Here is a 24,096-nt window from a genome sequence, read left to right on the forward strand (position 1 = left end):
TGTGTCCCCACCCAAATCTCATCTTGAATTCCCACATGTTGTGGGAGGAACCCGGTTGGAGGTAACTCAGTCAATGGGGTCACGTCTTTCCCGTGCTGCTTTCGCAATAGTGAATAAGTCTCACGAGATCTGACCATTTTAAAAAGAGGAGTTACCCTGCACAAGCTCGCTCTCTCTGCCTGCTGCCATCCATGTAAGATGGGACTTGCTCCTCCTTGCCTTCCACCATGATTGTGAGGCTTCCCCAGTCACATGGAACTGTAAGTCCAGTTAAACTTCTTTCTTTTTTAAATTACCCAGTCTCAGGTATGTCTTTATCAGCAGCATGAAAACGGACTAACACAAACATATATGTGGCCAACAATCATATGAAAAAAAAAAGTTCAACATCACTGATCATTAGAGAAATGCAAATCAAAACCACAATGAGATATTATCTCACACCAGTCAGAAGAGCTATTATTAAAAAGTCAAAAATAACAGATTCTGGTAAGGTTATGAAGAAAAAGCAGTGCTAATACACTCTTGGTGGGAGTGTAAATTAGTTCAACCATCATGAAAGACAGTGTGGAGACTGCTACAAGACCTAAAGATATAAATACCATTTGACTCAGCAATCCCATTACTGGGTATATGCCCAGAGGAATAGAAATCACTCTATTATAAAGACACATGCATGTGTATGTCCATTGCAACACTATTCACAGTAGCAAAGACATGGAATTAACCTAAATGCCCATCAATTATAGACTTCAATAAAGAAAAATGTGATACATATACACCATGGAATACTATGCAGTCATAAAAAAAGAACACGATCATGTCATTTGCAGGGACATGGATGGAGCTGGGGGCCATTATCTGTAGCAAACCAACACAGGAACAGAAAGCCAAATACTAAATGTTCTCACTTATAAGTGGGAGCTAAATGATGAGACACATAGGCACATACAGGGGAACAACACACTCTATGGTCTATCAGAGGGTGGAGGGAGAGGAGCAGGAATATAACTAATGGGTACCAGGCTAAATAGCTGGGTGATAAAATAATCTTTACAACAAACTCCCATGACAGTTTACCTACATAACAAACCTGCTCACGCACTCCTGAACTTAAAAAGTTTAAAACAACCACTTTGTCAGAAAGATAACCATATTGTCTATTTTTTATTACAGATGATTGAAAAAAAATTTTTGTAGAAATTAATGATAATGGTAACTACTTCTGATGTCTCACTTATGAGATATTCTTCAGTAAGGCTTAATTTTTATAAAGAACAAGAATATAAAATAAATGTATTACTTGACTAGCACTCATACCGGGGGAGTGTCAAACAGGTCATTTAATTCAAATTTTGACATGCTCTGTGTAGACCTAGCACTGCTCCAAGTTCAAATACATTACTAACTTTAGTATTTGAGCGGATTGACTATAAAATCCTCATGATCATTTAACCTTCTCACCGTAACCCCCCCAAAATCCCCAACCTTGAAAAACTCAGAAACTACAGCTCCTTGAAGACAAATAAACCTACATGAATAAAGACAAAGACATTAAAGTCTTTCTCAGAAAATACTAGCAGCAGCCGGGCGCGGTGGCTCACACCTATAATCCCAGCACTTTGGGAGGCCGAGGCAGGTGGATCACCTGAGGTCAGGAGTTCAAGACCAGCCTGGCCAACATGGCAAAACCCCATCTCTACTAAAAATGCAAAAATTTGCCAGGTATTGTGGCGGGCATCTCTAATCCCAGCTACTCAGGAGGCTGAGGCAGGGAGAACTGCTTGAACCTGGGAGGCACAAGTTGCAGTAAGCCAAGATTGCACCACTGCACTCCAGCCTGGGCAATGCAGCAAGACTCCGTCTCGGGGTAAAAAAAAAAAAAAAAAAAGAAAACACTAGCAGCAGTTCTCAAAGTGTGCTCCTCAGACCAGCTGAATCAGTTAGAAATGCAAATCTTTAGGCCTCACTCCAAATTAACTAAATCAGAAACTCTGGGCCTGGGGCCCAGTAATCTGTGTTTTATCAAGCCCTACCGATGATTCTGGTCAAAATTTAAGAACTACTGCTCTCTGAGAAAAGCTGGCAGTATTAAGAGCAGGTCCCCTCTTGGCAGCTTGACAGAGAAAGTGACCTAACCATAGATTACCAGTTCATGCCTCTTACCTCCTGTACCTCTCGGGTTGGCTTCTCCCTTGCTGTGTTGTAACCTTGTGGAGAATGTGCCACCTGGGTCACATTTTGCTGTTCTGCTGGATCGGGTTTTCGAAGGCTTGGAATCCTATTCAGAGTATCTTTCAGTTGTTTATATTCTGCAACTTGAGTCTGCATATAAATTGCACAATTGGATACAAATTGCACAATTTGAGGAGGGACTCTACGAATGCCCATTCATAGATGGGCATTTGGGTACACTGTAAAACTAGACAAAAATGTTGTACCTAAATACAAGTTAGAAAAACAGGCAGATTGTTTCCATGCATTAACTATTCTTACTTGGGCATGTTAATCATTTTTGAGCACATGCAAATTAGAAACAGAGCTGAAGGAAACAGAAAAAATGTCTAAGACAGATGTTAGTTTCCCATACTACATTGAAGTCAGAACTTTTGTAAATAACTTACTAATATAAATATCACTATTAAAAGACCACTATGTGATGTTTTACCATATTAAAAAATCCATTAAAAACTCACACAATAATAAAAATACAAGTGCAGATACTTTTTACCAATATGATCTGAGTAAAATCTTTCAGTAGAAAGGAATCATAGGTTTAAAATAAATTTTAAATACAACCACGCACATACACACAGACATACACACGTATAAATTACTCAGGCCACCATTTTCCCCCTCAGTTAATTCGTGCTCAAATAGAATCCCTTATTTGCCAGAATGTTTCCTACACTGTGCTCAGTGGTTTCTGGAAAACAGTGGCACAGCTGTGATAGACTGGATTTTTATCCTCGATTCTGAACGATCTTTTCTTCTAAAGTGACAAAGGTACTAACACAGGTATAGGACTAGAATCTGCTCATACAGCTGCATCTGTGTGTATATGGGGTGGGATGTGTGAATATTTGTGTAATATTTTTAATACAATGAGCTAGAAAATTCGAAAAAATAAATTAATTAACAAAATCAAGAGACATTGTGTATACTTTGCTCATTTATACACCAATACTGTTATCCTGAAAACAAATATCATGTGTGTAAACAGACATATAAACACACACAGAGAACACAGAAGTCTTTTTCTCAACAAGCTTCCCAGACAGGGCCACCTCCTCAGTGTGCGGGGCACAGCAGGTGAGTGGGGCCAGAACCCACCAGCATTCCTGCTGCCATAGCTATGCACCATGGCACACTGCTCTTCCACCCTGAGAAAGGTGCTTTTTTTGCTTCTTTCTAATGTACACTAGGGTAATGAAGTCTGCTTGCTAAATAATTCCCAGGGCACTGCTTTTTAATAATTTTGTAGAAAAGTGCACCATATGACTAGCAACGGCTTTTATTTGAGAAATCTAAATATTTGCAAACCAACTTTGGTGGTAAAAAATAAATGACATCCACATAGCAATGCTTTTAATATTTTAAGATAAATATGGAGCAATACACAAAACTTAATTCTACTCTGTCTTTCGCCTAGATACATAATCTTTGAAGGCAGTAATTGTGTGTTGCACAATTAGGGACCATATTAAAAATGTAGGCTCCTGGTCCCCTACTCTCGAAATTATAATTCAACAGGTCTAGGGCAAGGCCCAGGTACCTGTGATGCAGGAAGTCTCAAAACATATCACTTAAGAGTCGAGCGTGATTTCAAAGTCAGGATAACCTGAACTTCAGCCTCGGTTCTGGTCCGCTTGATTTTGGGCCGCTACTTTACTTCCCTTTTCATCTCAGTTTATTTAGTTATAAAAAGGTACAATATTATATAACTCACAAGGTTATGAGGATTAAATAAAATGCTCAACTACATTTAAAAATCAGGTTGTCAAGGCAGAATCTCCTAAGATGATTTACAGGAGAAATGCAGGTACCTGAAACAGCATTTGTTTTTTTAAGGAGATTTGGGGAAAGTCTTAATATGGTATTACAGACTGAATGTTTGTGTCCTCTCAAAATTCATATGTTAAAATCCCAAGCTCCAATGTGATGGATCAGGAGGCAGGGCCTTTGGGAGGTAATGAGGTCATAAGGGTGAAGCCCTCCAGAATGGGATTAGAGCCCTTGTAAAGGGATCCAGGTGTTTTTTCTTGGTCTACTTTCTGCCATGTGAAGATACAAGGAGAATTCAAGTCTGCAACCTGGAAGAAGAGGGCCCTCACCAGAATCTGACCATGCTGGCACCCTAATCTAGCACTTCCAGCCTCCAGAACTGTGAGAAATACATTTCCATAGTTTATAAGCCACCCAGTCTAGGGTGTTTTGTTATAGCAGCCCAAAGTGACTAACACATATGGCTCTAATTAAGGATTGCACCTAGTTCTGACACCTTTTTTTAAGGCAGGACAAACCTTTAGCATTCTCCCCAAAAAAGATATTTCAATAAATAGAAAATTATAACCATAGGTTAAGTTAAAAAGAAATTTTTTTTTTTTTTTTTTGAGATGGAGTCTTGCTCTGTCACCCAGGCTGGAGTGCAGTGGTGCAATCTCGGCTCACTGCACCCTCCGCCCCGCTGGGTTCCAGTGACTCTACTGTCTCAGCCTCCTGGGTAGCTGGGATTACAGGCACACACCACCACGCCTGGCTAATTTTTGTATTTTTAGTAGAGACGGGGTTTCACCATGTTGGCCAGGCTGGTCTCAAATTCCTGACCTCAGGTGATCCGCCCGCCTCAGCCTCCCAAAGTGCTGGGATTACAGGCATGAGCCACCGTGCCTGGCCAAATTTTTTTTTTCTATTATCAGGGTGCTACTCCAGAATTTGGTTTTGGTCATCAAATAAATGATTTTACTTATCTTTCTATGGATTTTCAAATTGTTGCTCAGTCTAACATTTATGGCCATTACAGCACACAGAGCACTCAAATCAGTTTGTCACATTTACAGTAAGAAGAACAGCCTCATATAAAATAACACTTGACAAAATTTTTTATAAAAAAGATATGAAATGAAATGATCCCTGATGTCAATTTCATTTATACACATGTAAAAAAATCACTACACAACTACAGGTTAGGAGGAGATACCTAATCAATGACTGTCTAGAAAAGGAATCTCACAAACACAGATGCTACAGCCTCTGAGATGGGTCAGGGACAGAAAATTGTACCTTTTAACAATTTTATAAAGAAAAGAAAACCAACATGGGTTTCCTGATGAGCACAGATAGTTTACCTTTGCTCTTTTATCATAATTCCTCCAGTAGGAATAAAAGTGAAGATCTAGTTGACAGCAGCAACTAAACTAGCCATTCCTGTTTCCTTGCTTCTACTAGAAAGCCGCATAACACTTAGCATGAAATGGCTTTAATAAGCTCTCCAACACTTGTATTTGCTCCCCTGTTCATTCAGTAAATATATACTGAGGGCCTGCCTTGTGCCAGGGGCTGTTCTAGGTTTGAACAAATGGAGCTTATGACTCTTGTTTTTCCTTCTCTGTTGACTCTTCTTCTTTTCTGTAATTTGACCGACAACACATAAGCCTCGTTCCAAAAGGAGGGTGTGCAGGCTGGAATGCTGGGAGCAAGGCAGACACAGAAGAAAAAGTCTGACAACAGTTTATTTCGGTAGCTAGCAGCATAAAATCCTACAGATACTACACCAAGAGTCAACACAGATCAGATAGTTGCAAAAGACCATATATGTGAGATCATTTCTGTGATTTAAACAAGTATTAGACTACTGCACGTAGGGACTGGAGTGAAAAGAAATGATTGTAAATGTACTGCACAACCAGTGCAAAAAATAATCAAAAGTTTATTTAATGTTTTATCAACTGAATTTTGAAAGCATGCATGGTTCTCAGGATTAGGATAGCTCTGTCCTAAGGAACTCACTGAAGATTGGCTTGTAAGAGACTACATGCATAAAGGAATTGAGAAATGTTAAGCAGACTTGTAAAAAGAACCCACAGAGGCTGCTACCCTTCTAACCTGTGCAGCAGCTAGTGCACTCTTGTGGTCTTCCAAAGTCACTACAAGTTGTTCATGCTCGGAGAGTAAATTCTTATGCTGTTGCTACACAAAAAAGAATTTTACATGTTGAGCTTTAACATTCTATGACAAATTCTTCTTTGGCTGATCGTGATATGGCTACCCAAACGTTATTTGCTTATTTATTTGTTGTTGTAGCAGCATGTGTTAAGTTTAAAAATCATTGTAGAGAGAACACTACACTTTATGTAGTATTCCAAAATCTAAAATGTGCTACCCAAATACCATAATCATTTATTTATAATGAAATCAAAACCAAAGAAACAAACCTCTCATTATTAGCAAACTTTTATAAATAAAAAGCTTATTAAAATGTAACTATTTAGCATGAGAATAATTTCAGTATTAATGAGAACATTTAGATTTTCAGAACATCTTTTAGCTTACAATGCTGAAGTGATAAAAATATTAGGTACACTCTAGTTAATGCAAAGCCCACAATAACAACTTGGATTTGTAAAGCAGGCCAATTAGGGAATGACTTTTAAAGTCATTCTACCAAGTACAGCAGACAAACACTACTGAAACGTTTGGCTTTTACCTTGACATCTTGAAGCTGTGTATGTATGTCTTGGTGTGCTTTCCTTAGTTGTCTATTCTCTTCTCTCAAATTGTATACAGTTTCTATTTTAGAAAAAGAAGGATCACACATAAAGTCTTGAAACTTCCAGGATTCTGTTTCTATTATTTTCATATCTACAGCCACTTATAACTTATTTTAGAATTTACTTTGAACTCAGACAACATAATATTTAAAATCAACAAAAATTGTATTGGGATGTAGCATGTTTTTAGCTGGACATCTCAGTCCATTCTGGTTCAGTACTTTAAATGCTTTTAAGTAACTTTGGCATTATAGACAAAAGATAAGGAAATTTTCGTTACCTAGGAATTAAATATGAGATGTTTATGTTAATAAGCAAACCCTTAGGAATAAAATGTAATGGGTAGGTGTATTCAGATTTGAGTCTCTTCACAAATTAAAAACAAACCTTCAGCATTTCAGTCAAATTTTTTAAAGTAATTTAAAATTTTAAAGATACATAAAAATAATCAGAAAGCATAGACCCTTAACCCTTTGTAGTACTGCCTCAAGACTAACTCCTGCATGTCATTTTGTTGTAACTTAACTTCTTTTGAAATGCTTATAGAGAAACGTTGCAAAAAACGTATAGAGTGGTCCTAAGGACCCAACACCCAACTTCCCATCATGATGACGTCTTATATAAATATAGTACATTACCCAAACCAGGAAACCGGGTCAGTACAATGAACTACACTACAAACGTTATTTGGACTTGACCACTGTTTTTGCATGCATCATATGCCTCTGAAAACCAATTACCTCACTTTAAACTCATTTAGCACCCCCCCCTTTTTTTTTTTTTTGAGGCGGAGTCTTGCTCTGTCGCCCGGACTGGAGTGCAGTGGCCGGATCTCAGCTCACTGCAAGCTCCGCCTCCCGGGTTTATGCCATTCTCCTGCCTCAGCCTCCCGAGTAGCTGGGACTACAGGCGCCCGCCACCTCGCCCGGCTAGTTTTTGTATTTTTAGTAGAGACGGGATTTCACCGTGTTAGCCAGGATGGTCTCGATCTCCTGACCTCGTGATCCGCCCGTCTCGGCCTCCCAAAGTGCTGGTACTACAGGCTTGAGCCACCGCGCCCGGCCTTTTTTTTTTTTGACAGTCTCTCTCTGTTGCCCAGGTCAGAGTGCAGTTCAATGACCCAGCAATGCATTTAATTTTAGTGCAATCTTGGCTCACTGAAAGAACTTCCATCTCCCGGGTTCCAGCGATTCTCCTGCCTTGGCCTCCCAAATAGCTGAGATTACAGGCATGTGCCACCATGCCCGGCTAATTTTTGTATTTTTAGTAGAGACAGAGTTTTATCATGTTGGCCAGGCTGGTCTTGAACTCCTGACCTCAAGTGACCTGCCCGCCTAGGCCTCCCAAAGTGCTAGGATTACAGGCGTGAGCCACCATGCACAGTAGAAAGTGGGGAAGACGATGTGTGTCTTGTGATTAATCTGGAGTTCACCTAAATATTTCATTGTAGAATGCACTGGTTTCTTTCTCCAGGACTCACATGCACTCAGAAAAGTGATATATTTTGTTCCATATTACTATGAAAACACCTGACACAGATGTTGATGGGTAGTAAATTTATGAGCAACGATTCTAGATGCTTTATGTAAATTATTTCTCACACCAGATCCACAAGGTTGATATTTTTATGATTATCCCAGTTTTACAGATAAGACAATGAAGCCCACAGTTGTCACACAACCTAACCCATGGTCACACAGCTAGTAAAGAAGCCAAGATTCACCTGTGCAGTCTGACTGTAGAACTTGAGCTTTTTTCAGTTAATATTGGCAATCAACAGCAAGTCTCTGCTCCCTTGGAGATTTTTAGAAATACATGGAGCAAGTTTTGATTGTGGCAGTAACTGAGAAACATTATAGCATTTAGTGGGTAAGGATCAGAGATGCTATATGTCTCGCAACCCAGTTAAGAGAAAAATTGTCTTACTCAACAGGGCCACGTGCCCCACTGAGATACAACAGAATAATCTACGATATAACAGAATACACTACATATTCTATTCTGTTTTCCTAAACAAACCCAAATAGATGAAGACACATGTGAAATATTACAAAGAAAAAGTGGCTGGTAAAGGACCACATGATAAATGTAAATCAATCACCACTCAAAACAACAGTCTACAGTTGCACTGGAACATTAATATCAGTACTTATTTAGAGATAAACTAGCTAATTAGATTTCCAAATACCTTTTAGCTTAGAAAGTTCTTGTTCTTTTTCTTGCTGCAGCTGCAAGTATTTTTGCTTATGGTCATTAAATGTTCTACTGAAGTCTTCCCCTTGTTTGCGATGTTCCTCTTCCAAGTCACTGTGCTGTTTCTTTAGCTCCTCGTGTTGGCTCTACAAAGATGAAAACTTGAGTAGAAATATACATTCTCTGAAGTATATGAGAGTCTATTTCTTGACAGCACAGTAAACAAAAACAAATGAAAGCAAGAAAGCATGAACAAATGAAGAAATAGGCTTTGTTTTTCTCAAGTTGCTTTAATTTGTGCAGCTTCCCTCCATTTACCCTGGATTTCAAATGAACAGTTGGGATCACAGCCAAAAATAATTTTCCTCTTAATTTTTAAGAAGTTAGCATGAGAGATGGAAAAGGGGAAAATGTGGGAAAATTCCCAGGGACACAAATTACTGTGGAAACAAGGTAAGGCTAATGGCAAAATTATCCCTCCCTGGGTATTATGGATTTCCTCTTCTGATCTGATGTTTTCCCAGCAATGCCTTTAATTTTTCTTCTTTGGTATTTCAGCCTTTCTGGTAACTCAGTTTAAAAGAGAGAGAGTAAATGAGACTTTTCCCTTTGGAAATAGTAATCAACTGTTTAGAGAATTGACTTTTATTTACCTTATTTCTGATTATAATCCTACAATGTAATCATGATCTAGATAAACGCTACAGTCTCCAAGTGCTTAATGTGAAAGCATGCTTTGCTTTAATTCATTTACTGCTCTCTTGATAATAAGAAAAGATTCCAGTTTCAATAAAAAGTGCATGCCCTACCGATATTAGAGGGTAAGACAATAGCAAACAGAAAGCGAGGGGGAGGCATGGTGGGGTGGAGATGCTGGCGTGATCTGCATGCTGCGAAGGGCATAACTGCACGCTGCCTGTCTCTTCCAGCTTGACAGAAACAATGATTCTCTTCCTGACACACAATAATGAGTTTTACTCAAGGACCAAGGAAGGAGAATCTTCAAATAATAAATTGTGTTCCCGTGGTAAGTAAAAGGACATTTATTAAATATTAGTAACAAGAAGGAAGCATTTTAATAGTTCTACAGCCTCCAGTCTGTGTAAGATAAAATAAAATGTCTAAGGAAAACCACTGTGAGAAAGTAAATGAACATAAAACCCTAATGGATAGAGAGAAGAAGAAAATTTAAAATGAGGTAACCGAGAGCCTGATTTATAAGAAAATGTGTAATAATTTTAAAATGTTCTATGTAATCGAGTGATAGATATGATGAGCCATTACAACTATATATAATTTTTAGCCAAATATGATTTTAATATGCCACATTATGATACAAATCAATTTCTGTAAACTTTATCTTTAATCACTTTAAAGGCCAAGAGTCAGTTCAAGTATTAGTTAATCCTTTCTTTTATTCATAAATAACAACTTTAGATTACTCACTTTCAACATCTGATGTTGGACATTCAGTGCACTGTATCTGCTATTGGAATCTTGCTGTAAATCAAAAAAAAGAAAGCACAAAGATAAATATGGCTCTCTTGTTAAACACAGCTTAAAGCACTTTAAAATATAACTTCATTTATTTCACTTGCCTACAGTAAAATGAATTCTACACTTGAACCAAGATGTCACTGGAGCCATCGATTTAACAGAGAAATGGAGTTTTAACATTCCCCTTAGTTTGCTAGATTTCAGAATAAAAAAGCAGGATATGAAATCATAAAACGGTAGCTTGACAGAGCCCTTAGAGATGATTTCCTTCCACTTTCATATTCAGAAGAACTGGAGCCCAGACACATGAACTTGTCCTGAGACACAGTCACCGCGCAGGGCTACTGTATGTGCTGGGTGCTTGAGGTAAGAGGGAAGAAGAAATAAACCAATGAGGAGCGGGCCTCACAAGCTAAGCATGCCTTAAAGGGGGAAGAGAAAAGGCACTGTCTTTCCCTGAACTTCAGCGGGTAAGAAATTCTACATACATGATTTTACCCCAGTGAGGCTCTATTTTGCAGAGTGAGAAACTGAGTAAAGATTAGGAACCCGCCAAGAGCAAACATTTCATTAAGTAGCAGACCCAGGATTGAAACTTGAGCCTAAGTCTCTGGCTTAACTACATGTCCTGAGCTCCAGGTTCCAGGAGCATATCTTTGTGTTCCTGAGAGGCATCTTCACATATGGACCCAATAGTCCCGGGTAGCCATAACCAGTCAGTATGCAAAAGACACCTGATTGTTTTCCCTCCCTATGCTATGTTGTTTATGTTTAGGTACCATATCCCTCACTTTACCCTGCCAGCACAAGTATACACTTATGCATTTTTTTCATATTTTTATAACTTCTAAAATGAACTGCATTTTTGCTACCTCATTTTACTGCTTTAATTTGTAAGGAAATTACAAGTGCACACAGTTTTGGTTAGTGCTTTTAAAAGCAAGTAAGAGTTGAAAGCTGATGGCCTACTGGGCTACCAAAGAAAGTGACTCTTCTCAGTTTTTTTATTTTGAGATAGGGTCTGGCCTGTTGCCCAGGCTGGAGTACAGTGGTGCGATCGTAGCTCATTGAAGCTTTAAACTCCTAAGCTCAAGTGATCTTCTGCCTCAGCTCTCAAGTAGCTGGGAATAGAGGCACGTGTACCATCACGTCCAACTAATATTTTGTACTTTGAAGTCTTGCTCTTTTGCACAGGCTGGTCTCAAACTCCTGGTCTCAGGCAATCCTCCTGCCTCAGCCTCCCAAAGTTTCGGGATTACAGAAGTGAGCCAACTCGCTTGGCTTCTTCTTAGTTTTAATACCCCAAAATATCAACGTTTTTCAATTAATGCTTATATACTTTTCTCAGAGTAAGAAAAAGACTAGCTTTTACCCAGTTAATTTGGACTGTAAAATATTTTTAAATGCCAATATCAGTCATCCCTTCACCCATTCCACAAATGTTCTTAAATGCAAACTCTAGGCCAGGTCCTGTGTTGGATGTTACCCATGTGAAGGCAAACCGAAATAAATCTTATATTCTATAAAAAAGAGAGACTGCAAACAAATAAATGAAATAATCTTCTTTTTATAGTTGAACATTAAGGTTATTCCCAGTATATCCCTATTATCAATAATGTGATAAGTAAAGGTAAGTTTTAAAACAATTTTTAAAGTCTTCCTCTTAGAATGTTTTGGCAGCCAAAAAATACAAATAAATAAAAAAGTATGTCAGTCCGATAACCCCAGGGATCAACAAAGTAAAAGAGTTTGCAACTATATTTCTCTCTCTTTCAAGTTTTATGAAAACAAATTAAGGAAAACAACAAAAAAAACCCAAAACTTACCCTTCCTTTATTTAATGTTTCTTGTGCTTCTAACTTATAAACAAGAAAATCTAGAAAATACAAGATGGGTAAAACAGTGATAATTCACTATACAGATTCTAAACATCTAAAGAAATAAAGGCAAATTTTACTGAGGCTTGCAAAAGTGTTTTAAGTTTAAAACAATCTACTTGGTGATTTACATACTTTATTTTGGCTCTCATTGGTTTAGAAAGAATTGCAAAAAACATACATCTTCCTCTTTACCTTACAGCTGTAAATCTTGCATCCACAAAATCCAAATTATAGCCAATTGATTAAAAGTGCTTTTAAAATATCTCTGTGATTAACTCTCCTTGAAATTTAGGAGGGAAAAAAATGGAGCACATCTGAAGACAGAGGTGATTTACCGCTATCCACTAGATGGCACACTAAAATCATTCAGTTCCTGAAAACAGACATCAAGCCAGCCAAGCCATCTTTAATGCTTTGAAAACTTTATTATCCACTAGATGGCTCTATAAAATCACTTTGCATTTGAAGACAAGGAGAATCCAAACTTTATCAAAGCATTTTAATGATGTTGAATTTCTATTCTTCACACAGGCTCAATCCAAGTAAAAGGTCCTAACCAATACTGTCCCTCCTCTACTATCCTCTTCCTTCCCACCAAGGTAGGCTGACAGAATACTTAACTTAAATTTCAAGATGTATCATAAAACATGAATAAATAAATATCAGAATGCAGATAACTTCAAATCATCAGCTGTATAAGGCCTGTGTTTTATGGAAAAATTCTGATTAAAAGCTGACAGCATTGCCTAGTGGCTGACCTAAATGGTAACTTTCAAACTGAATCAAGTGATGTGTCAATAAAAATTTTCACAAGGTAAAAACAGGTGTATAACTTAAAATATAATGGACAATGGGATCAATTCATTACGGTATACATATATGCGTATGTGTATAAAATTTGTCATATTCTGGACAATGCATGCTGTTAATTCCCCCCGCCCCCTGGATATCTGTGGACAGAAGTTCCAGGTGTAAGTAATTACCTGTTTAATACTCAGATGAAAATTATATGTTATTCCTGAAATAATAAGTATAACCAATATATGAGCTATCACATGGTGGCATAAACTGAATAGAATATTCTAAATCCAATCCTGTATAAGGATTACTGCACAATGCATAACATATTACTTGACATGTTTTTCTCTGTCCACCTATCTGACTTTGGGTTGATTTGAGAAATATCTTAGCCAAAAACAAAACAAAAAAATAGTAAACCAAGTATATGATACGTCAAAGAAGAGTACTGGAAATACAGAACACAAAGTATTTATTTACTTACCTTCTTTTGCTTTTTTATGTTCAAGTCTTTCCTTTTGCAAGGATTTTTCTAATCTTGATCTGTGTTCATAAACAACTGGAAAAAAAAAGAGTTAAAGTTTTTGTCTTCAAAGAATTAGAAATTTAAAAGTAAAATTAACATCAATTTCTACAACAGGAAGAAAATGGTGTAGAGTCTTTACACAATTTAAATAAAAACATCTGTATTTTAAGTTCCCCTTTCCAGGTAAAGAACAGACATACTAACAGGCATAATTCTGGGCTGATTCCCATCCAGCCTGCCCTTTTCTAAAGCCAATACTCTGAATGATGCTTCCTCCTCCTTTGCCTGCTCCCTTTCCTTCTAGGCCTCTTAAATGCAAGTGTCTTTTTGAGGTTTTTTTTTTCCTGTCTTCCTGGGCAACCCTGTTCAATCTCATGACTTTCAACCATCATCTGCACAGCAGTTACCCCTACATCTATACTTTCACCTCTGGCTTCTCTCTCAGACCCTAGAAGGGTATTTTCTCCTAAATATTCCCTAAGGACTACAAAGTCAACATGATCTGCATCTGAATCAAGGCTGTCTAGATCCATAAGGAGACCTCAGCAGCATACCCCTGGGATGAAAGAGGAGGTGTTTCGCCTTCCTCCTCCCACATCAAGGAAAACAGACTAGAGAAGCACAGAAATAGAGAAGGGAGGGACTCTCCAAAGAATTTATAAAAGGGTCCACAAAAGAACCAGTCAGGTTCACCACCAGCCACAGCCAGAAGAACCCAGCGGCAAACCGACGTTCAGTTCTGTAAGACCTTTCTGCCCTTTATCCTTCCTCCCCACCCAGTCTACTCTGAAGAATCCAGAGTCGCCTGGTGAGTAGGGATGAAGAGTAGATGTGTTCGGGAGAGAACTGGGGAGAAGAGGCCTACCACAACTCTCCTTCCCACTGCAGGCTCCACACCTACAGCAAGCAGGAGCTGGACCGAAGGGAGAAGCCTTGCCTTTGAATGAACTGTCCTGGACTAGACCAGGCATAACAATTAATGAACCAAGACTGTGTGTTTACGAATACAAGTTTTGAACTATTTTTTGCTTTTAATCTGAGAGAAGTTAGTGAAGCAAACAAGTTTGTCTAAGACTTCATCCAGGAACAGAAAACTCAGCTCCACAGAATGGTTTGAATAGGCACCGAAGGAAAGGAGAACGGAGTAAATTAAAATTCTGATCTACCCTTTGAATCCTGTTTTTTCAGCATTATGGTCAAATATGATCTCATTCTTGGCAGGCTAAACCAAATGTGTTACTCCATTCTTTGGCCAGTTACAAGTTCCCCATGACTACATACAATTTAAGCATCAATCACTGGTTGACCATATACAATTCACAGAACAGCCCCAACACTACTGGCTGCTGCCAAAGTCATCAGGGTCCCAGAAAACTCCCTTTCCCCATCCCTGCAACAACCACTTGCTGCTTAAGGGATTGCCTCTCTTCTTGCCCTTTCTCCATTGCTATGGTGGCCAACAACCAACTACCACTGTCCTCCTTCCAGGCTGGCCATTATCTCCTGAGTTCTACACCTTCTCCCCATACTGTGTCTTTCCTCGTCATCCCATATAAAACTTCCATTCTCAGGACTCCATCTATTATCATCATAGGCCCTACCTCTCTTCACACCTCTGCTAACATCTCCGTCTCTAACTCCTAGAATGCCTGTGACCACTGAAATTAGTATAGTGTGGTCCTCTGATGACATGCCTACCCCAATCTCAACTTTCCCCTCATCCATAGACTGTCATTGCAATAATCCTTGCCTCATCCCCTTCCTCTACCAGATAATCCTTTCCTCCTGCATTATTATTATAAAGGAATTCAATATAACTCTGTATTTATGGCATCTCTACTATGTACCTGGACAGAAGTATAAAATTGGGCTAAAAGTAGTTGTGTTCCAAAAAGTTTGGTTGCAAGTCCACTGTTAAGTAGCAGTACTTTTTCAAACATATACACGTATGGAATATAAGCCCCTTGGACAATCATTAAAATCCTTTCAAAACTAAGAGATTCCTTGGATTACAACTAACAGCCCCATCTTAAATTAAGTTTGGAATAAAAAAGGGAGAGCATAAGATTAGCCCTATAGAACATCATGAAGCCAAGCCCTGGACTGTGCACTCACAGTCTTTGAGAATTTCCTTGAGGTGGGGGAGACATATAGGGAAAGAGCTAAATTACAATACTATCATGATAAAACAGAGGCAAGAATAGGATGCTTAGGAACACGTAAGCTCCCCAGCTGGAAGGAAAAACACTCCCTTTACCGCCAATTCACTGGCCAAAGTTCTCACAGTCTGGATAGAAAGTTATAAGGGCATAAATATGCCAGTTAAAATATTGCACTAATGGACATATTATAGACTGAATTTCAGCAATCACGCAAAGTTTTCAAAGAAAGGAACAGGTGAACTATCCAAGATCCTAAAGCAGCAAGTCCCCAGTATAGGCGGAAATAATTCTAACCTAGCAACACCTATAATAATAATAAAACCCAGCAGCATAGTCAAGAAAAACAGACAAGGCAGACTGTTCATTACCCACCCCAGTCACCTCAGACTAAATGTTAAACATTATTGTAGAAGGTTAAAGACAGAGGGGAAAAAAGTTGAATTTGCAAATTACAATCTGGTGGAATTGTTTACTCAATAAAATGCAGCAGCAATCAAGGTAAACTCACTTTTACAAACTTAATATTATGTGGTACCAGGTAATCAGGTAATAATTATCTTTGGCTTAGGAAGGATAGAACTCATCAGCATGATTTCATCTTCAGTAAGAGAATGGAGCCTCTGCTAGATGAAACCAAGTAGAGAGGGAGTGTGGGGGATGTGGGTGAAGAGTGCTGGGTGCAGGATGGTATTCCATTCTTTATTCTCTTACTGGGATTCAGTCAGAAAGATAATGCCCCGACAGCTGGCCCAAAGTAACCATCTATCAAACTGAATCATACAACTGTCTTTGACAGTTCCACACTAAATGGAAATTTACACATTCAACATATTAACAGCAGTGTGTCTCAAGAGCCAGGAGATCCTAGGACACAGTTATAAACTTTCATAAATAACCTCAATAAATCCTATAAAATGCCCATAGAATGGCAAGCGTGTTTGTGAATTATTGTTAAAATTCAAAGGTCTTAGAAAAGCTGAGAAATAAACACGACTGCACAGCATGGCATCACTAATAGCAACTCTTAATGCAAGAAGAATGTATTTTTGCAAATACAGGAGAAAAAAAGATGTGGCAAACAGGAATTGAGTGTGTGTATGTGTGTGTGTATATATATATATATGTAGAAACAATGAGGTAATTGTGCTATTAATACTATCTTACTCAGAACTGGATAAGCCATCATTGTAACAGCAGCTTCTAATCCTGATGTAATATAACTTAAGAATTCAGAAATGGTTTGAAGGCTGGAGAATATAACCAAGGAGGAGGAGGGTGAAAGAATGGAGCAGCAGTGACGGATGGAGATGTGGAGAAGGGTTGTTCTTCACCAGGTTCAAGAAAAGAATAAAGGAAAACAAACTGAAAAAGCCTTAAACTATAGGCTGAAGAAACCACATCAGGTAAAGGGAAGTCAGAGTGAAAACTGATCCTTTGAACTGAAAAGTCTAGAAAGAAGAGGAGGAGAGGGAGAGGGGCAGGTGCTAATATAAGGGCTGAAGGCACAGCCTTGATGCCTGGGTTAAAATCCCAGTTTCATTTCTCACGGAGTGAGCTGCTGAACTTCTGTGAACTTCAATTTCCTTGTACGGTGTGTGGGGATAATAATAGATTTATCTCTTTGGTTGAATGTCAGAGTTAAATGAGTTCATATATATCAAGTGCTTAGAACACTGCCTGGCACAGAGTAAACACTACTAAAATGCTTAAATAGCTTAAAAGTGCCAGAGGAAAAAAAATCAGGTGATCTCCCCTGAGCCCTTCCAATCCTACAATTAAAGTCTAATAACAAAGTAATATGTGTGTGTATATGCATATATGTGCATATATACATATATACACACACACACTCACACAGATGTATATACACACACATATACCTGACTTAAAAAGGCAATGACATTGGTCTCAGTTTTCTTTTACTTAAAAAATTTCTTTAAATAAAAGAAAAAGCAAATAATAATTCCATGGGTTATTTAAACCCTTAAGTGTTTAAAAATAAAAACTGAAAGACAGTAGAACAGACCAGACGGAATTTTTGTGCTTGTACCTCTTTTAGAAAACTTCACTATTAAGCACATACACACACATACGCACTACCTTTATTTCTTTTACCATGCATTCTCCAGGCTTTTGAGCTGTGATTTATCTAGCTAGGTTTACTGTTTCACTTAGAATGAGGATAGCTAATCAATCCTTGTCACCTATCTCTATTTTTCTATTTTTATACTCTGAAGTCAAGGGCATCAGTCAAGATGAACTAATGCTGCTAAAATCTCTGCAACAAAAAGCTATATATTGAATATTCTCATAGCACCAAACAAGTTTAAGGTAAAATAAGTAAGAAAATAATGGCTCAATCTCAGCAGTCAAGATCTTTAATGCAGAATAACACTGCAACAGGAATAGGATTTGAATCACAAGAACTCAGGAGAAAAAGATGAAAATCCATAATACTCATCTCATCTCCTGCTTACTTAAAAGGAGTTTAATATTTTCCATGCAGCCCGGAATGGAAAGAGGTTTTATTCCCCCCAAAACCACTCAGGAGTTTAAAAACGTGCCAGCTTCCTACAGCAATTTTCCATTTTAACTCTGACTTCCATCTGAAAGTCACACGAGAAATCAGCTGTATACATTCACTTATGGGCAAAATGCATATCTATGCAATTTCAGGGCAAACTGTTCCAATTCAGAATCAGAAAGCAACATTCCAAAATTAGGCAGAAAACATTGCTTAGTGTTTTGACATCTTAAACTAAGAGAGGGCAATGTTTCTTTGGCAGAAAAAATAGCCTGTGAAATTTTGGTTTTGGTCCCGGCTATAACATAATGTTTTATTTTTGAAAAACAAACAACAAACAACAGAGGCTTGGTATGAAAGTCACACAATTCAATTTGTGAAAACATTTAGATTTGCAAGTACCTCTATCTTATTATATATAAAACAAAAATTAAAATGAACAAAGTATGCTTTTGATAACTGTGACTGAAGAATGTTTAAGCATAATAGTAAGAAAGATGATACAAAAAGGAGAATAAATTGAAATTAATATAGGTCTCAGACTTCAATACTCTTGAGGGTTTCTTTAGGGCTAACGTCATAGAAATTAGAGTCTTTATATAAGAGTTTTTCCTTGTAATTCTAAATCACAGAGGTGGGGTGGAAGCCAGCCATGTGCCCACCCCCTTCCTCCATAAAAGAATGAGTTGGTGGGTCAACACAAAGTCAACATCATACATTCTTCCAGTTACTTTTCCTTCCTTCTTCCATAATTTTACCTTACAAGAAGTCTACGAAAGAATACTGGAGATCTCCTAGAAAACAACCCCCATAAAAGAAATCAATAAAAAGAAAAAGGAGGTGGACCACTATTACCATTTTAAGGCTCAAAACAGGACTCTCCCTCCAGTGCCCAGGAGCAAGGAAGAGCATCGCTAGGGCACAGACTTTGGTTCCTCCTCTCGTTTCCTTCAAAAACGTCTCCTCAGAATTCTCCATCCATCTTCAAAATTTAACTACAACTTCTCACAGATGACTCCCAAACCATGAAGCCCAGATTTTACTTCTCACTCAATTCCAGTTTCATTCTTTCAATAAAATTGAATCTTTTGAGTCAGCTTCATCATTTATGGCTGAATTTAATTTTTAATTAACCCTTTCCTACACATTCAAGATCCAGGCCTGGGGGGCAAAACCTCCCAGTGGCTTCTCACCACATTGGGAGTGAAACCCCACAAGGCCCTCACAGGGCCTTACCCCATCGTTCAACCTGTCCATCCCCAGCAGCCTCCCTGTTAGGCCTGAACATATCAGGCACACTTTCCCCTCAGCCCCTCCTACTGCCTTTCCTTGAGCCTCACTGCTCTTTCTCCAGGTATCTGAACAATTAACTCCCTTACTTCCTTCAGATCCTCACTAGAAAGATGCGTTCACGCGGAGAACATCCTGTCTAAAATTGCAACTAGCTTCCTGCCCTCAATAGTTCCAGTCTCCTTTCCTACCTTATTCTTCTATTTAGTGCTGATCATCATGGACTACTTGATTTTTACTTGTTAATTCCCTGTCTATCACAAAAGAACAGAACCTCGATTAGCGGTGAGAATTTCTGAATTACTTTATTTCATTATTGTATCGCTGTGATATGCTTTGGCTGTGTCCCCACCCAAATCTCATCTCGAATTCTCACATGTTGTGGGAGGGACCCGGTGGGAGATAACTGAATCATGGGGCAGGTCTTTCCTGTACTGTTCTTGTGAGAGTGAATAAGTTTCAAGGGATCTGATGGTTTTAAAAAGGGGAGTTTCCCTGCTCAAGTGCTCTTCCTTTGTCTGCTGCCATGTGAGACGTACCTTTCACCTTCTGCCATGATCGTAAGGCCTCCCCAGCCATGTGAAACTGTAAGTCCAATAAACTGCTTTCTTTTGTAAATTGCCCAGTCTGGAGTATGTTTTTTTCAGCAGCGTGAAAACAAACTAACACAGTAAACTGGTACCAGCAGAGTGGGGTGCTGCTGAAAAGATACCCAAAAATGTAGAAATGACTTTGGAACTAGGTAACAAGCAGAGGTTGGAACAGTTTGGAGGTTCAGAAGAAGACAGAAAGATGTGGGACAGTTTGGAACTGCCTAGAGACTTGTTAATGGCTTTGAGTAAAATGCTCATAATGATATGGACAGTGAAATCCAGTCTGAGCTGGTCTCAAATGGAGATGAGAAACTTGTTGGGAACTGGAGCAAAGGTGGCTTTGTTATGTTTTAGCAAAGAAATTGACAGCATTGGCCGGGCGCGGTGGCTCAAGCCTGTAATCCCAGCACTTTGGGAGGCCGAGACGGGCGGATCACGAGGTCGGGAGTTCGAGACCATCCTGGCTAATACGGTGAAACCCCGTCTCTACTAAAAATACAAAAACTAGCCGGGCGAGGTGGCGGGCGCCTGTAGTCCCAGCTACTTGGAGGCTGAGGCAGGAGAATGGCGGAAACCCAGGAGGCGGAGCTTGCAGTGAGCTGAGATCTGGCCACTGCACTCCAGTCCGGGCGACAGAGCGAGACTCCGCCTCAAAAAAAAAAAAAAAAAAAAAAAAAAAAAAAAAAAAAAAAAAAAAAAAAGAAATTGACAGCATTTTGCTTCTGACCCAGAGGTTTATGGAACTTTGAACGTGAGAAAGATGATTTAGGGTATCTGGTGGAAGAAATTTCTAAGTAGCAAAGCATTCAAGAGGTGACCTTGGCTGCTGTTAAAGACATTCAGTATTAAAAAGGAAGCAGAGCATAAAAGTTCACAAAATTTGCAGCCTGACGATGCGACAGAAAAGAAAATTCCATTTTCTGAGGAGAAATCCAAGCTGGCTGCAGAAACTGGCAAAAATAACTAGGAGCCGAATGTTAGTCCCCAAGACAGTTGGGAAAATGTCTCCAGGGCATGTCAGAGGTCTTCACAGCAGCCCCTCCTATCACAGTCCCAGGGGCCTAGGAGGAAAAAGTGGTTTCATGGGCCAGGCCCAGGGTCCCCGTGCTATGTGCATCGTAGGGACTTGGAGCCCTGTGTCCCAGCTGCTCCAGTCATGGCTGAAAGGCACCAACATAGAGCTTGGGCTGTGGCTTCAGCGAGTGAAAGTCCCAAGCCTTGGCAGCTTCCACAGGGTGCTGAGCCTGCGAGTGCACAGAAGTCAAGAATTGAGGTTTGGGAACCTCCACCTAGATTTCAGAAGATGTATGGAAATGCCCGGATGCCCAGGCAGAGGTTTGCTGCAGGGGCAGGGTTCTCACGGAGAACCTCTGCTAGGGCAGTGTGGAAGGGAAATGTGGAGTTGGCGCTCCAGCACAGAGTCCCTAATGGGGCACTGCCTAGTGGAGCTATGAGAAGAGGACCACTGTCCTCCAGACCCTAGAACGGCAGATCCACCAACAGCTTGCACCATGCACCTGGAAAAGCCACAGACACTTAACACGAGCCCATGAAAGCAGCCAGAAGGGAGGCTGTACCCTGCAAAGCCAAAGGGGCAGAGCTGCCCAAGACCATGTGAACCCACCTCTTGCCTCAGCATGACCTGGATGTGAGACACGGAATCAAAGGAGATAGTTTTGGAGCTTTAAGGTTTGACTGTCCTGCTGGATTTTGGACTTGGGTGGGACCCACAACCCTTTTGTTTTGGCCAATTTCTCCTATTTGGAACGACTGTATTTACTCAATGCTTGTACCCTCATTGTATCTAGGAAGTAATTAACTTGCTTTTGATTTTACAACTTCATAAACAGAAAGGACTTGCCTTGTCTCAGATAAGACTTTGGACTGTGGACTTTTGAATCAATGCTGAAATGAGATAAGACTTTGGGGGACTGTTGGGACGACATAATTCGTTTTGAAATGTGAGGGCATGAGATGTAGAAGGGGTCAGGGGTGGAATGATATGGTTTGGCTGTGTCCCCCACCCAAATCTCATCTTGAATTCCCGTATGTTGTGAGAGGGACCTGGTGGGAGGTAACTGAATCATGTGGCAGGTCTTTCCTGTGCTGTTCTCATGACAGTGAATAAGTCTAACAAGAGCTGATGGTTTTAAAAAGGGGAGTTTCCCTGCACAAGTTTTCTTGTCTGTTGCCATGTGAGATGTGCCTTTCACCTTCTACCACGATTGTGAGGCCTCCCCAGCCATGAGGAACTGTAAGTCCAATAAACCTCTTTCTTTTGTAAATTGCCCAGTCTTGGGTATGTCTTTATCAGCAGCATGAAAATGAAATAATACACCCTGGTACACTGAATTGTAGGCATGTATTAGTCCATTCTCATACTGCTATACAGATTCGACCTGAGACTGGGTAACTTATGAACAAAAGAGGTTTAATTGACTCACAGCTCCACATGGCTAGGGAGGCCTCAGGAAATTTACAATCATGGTGGAAGATGAAGAGGAAGCAAGGCACCTCTTACAAGGGGCAAGTGCCACTTTTAAGCCATCGAATCTTGTAAGAACTCCCTCACTATTATGAGAACAGCATGGGGAAACGACCCCCATGATCCAATCACCTCCCACCAGGGTCCTCCCTCGACACATGGAGATTACAATTCTAGATGAGATTTGGGTGGGGACACAGCCAAACCATATCAAGGTATTCAACAGATACTGCATGAATAAATTAATGAGTGAGTGAGTGAGTGATGAACAACTAAGTACCTTGAAGACTGGGACTAGCCACCTTTTTCCTTTTCATCTATATCCCAGCCCCTCACTACCACTTCAGTCTCAATCCCTTAGTTCCTAATATCTAGTGATATTCGACAGCACTTGTTCAATGATTGAATGCATTTGGAAGATATTTCATTCTTTTCCTCCTTTGCCTGCCATCTTTTATGCCCTAGCACTTTTTAAACTAAATTCCCAAATATGTAGGCTCATTAGCACCACATGTCCCAGGAAACAGACAGATAACAGAATAGAGATTAAATTTATCTGTTGATGTGTAGGTTCACACTATTATCATTAGTTAAATAATAGTACTGAAATATAGACACTTTCAGAATGCTGAGAGAAAAAAGAACAATCAGATTAATTATTTTTCTACTGCCTGGCTATTGCAGTATTTTTTTAACTGTACAATAAAGTTCCTGTAACAGTTCACAAAAGTGTCTACTTTTGAGTTTGCTAATGCATACAGTTAGTAAAGTAGTTTATATGGAAATTTTAACCATGACTTGAATTGGTGCTTAACTGCCTTTTCTTTTGTGGATAAAACTATATCCAGGCTTTTCCTCATGCCACTAATTGAGATTTGGCTTTTTCAAATAAGTATTGTATTAGCTGACTTAAGATACATTTCTTCATGCTATTCTTTTTGGCATTCTTTCAAGTGCTAAGCTACTAATAATCATTCTCATTATCAGATGAAGTCTATTCACTTCTCATGAAAGGATTCTTCTCTTAGCTGCCCTGAGCTATTATGTTATATAACCCAGCAGTGGTCTAGGCACCTTGGGAAACACCAAAGTATAGGAGTTACTCTTATACAAAAGCTTATAATGAATAAATACAGTTTGTGAGAAGAGGCTAAGACAGGTAAAACATAAGACAATTAGAGATCACCAAAGGTTAGTCAGGCTAGGATGACATAATGAACTGCTGAGCCAGCAGATTTTTAAACAGAATCTCTTTGAAAGCTGAGAGGAATAATATCCTCCTCTTCCATAAAAAGACTGCACTCTACAAAGCAAATATTATATTCTGAGAGACATGTATAAGTGTATATACATATATACTAGAAACATAAGTACTCAC

At 39.2% G+C, this 24,096-nt stretch overlaps 1 protein-coding gene across 4 annotated transcripts in view; it reads right to left on the reverse strand.

Moving 5' to 3' along the window:
• Nucleotides 1–24,096, reverse strand: part of GOLIM4 (golgi integral membrane protein 4) — an 81,015-nt gene that overhangs the window by 19,627 nt on the left and 37,292 nt on the right. For 2 of the 4 annotated variants that reach the window (XM_033211637.1, XM_033211636.1), the window contains exons 2-8: nucleotides 13,623–13,697; nucleotides 12,287–12,336; nucleotides 10,410–10,463; nucleotides 8,959–9,109; nucleotides 6,707–6,789; nucleotides 6,106–6,189; nucleotides 2,167–2,325 (exon numbers count right to left, since the gene is read on the reverse strand). In XM_033211637.1, coding sequence (XP_033067528.1) covers nucleotides 2,167–2,325; nucleotides 6,106–6,189; nucleotides 6,707–6,789; nucleotides 8,959–9,109; nucleotides 10,410–10,463; nucleotides 12,287–12,336; nucleotides 13,623–13,697 — 656 coding nt within the window. The remainder of the gene's footprint in view (nucleotides 1–2,166; nucleotides 2,326–6,105; nucleotides 6,190–6,706; nucleotides 6,790–8,958; nucleotides 9,110–10,409; nucleotides 10,464–12,286; nucleotides 12,337–13,622; nucleotides 13,698–24,096) is intronic. The other 2 variants (XM_033211639.1, XM_033211638.1) reach the window with 1 other exon arrangement.

Source organism: Trachypithecus francoisi, unplaced genomic scaffold, assembly GCF_009764315.1.
Source record: "Trachypithecus francoisi isolate TF-2019V2 unplaced genomic scaffold, Tfra_2.0 Lachesis_group0, whole genome shotgun sequence".
Classification (NCBI taxonomy): Eukaryota; Metazoa; Chordata; class Mammalia; order Primates; family Cercopithecidae; genus Trachypithecus; species Trachypithecus francoisi.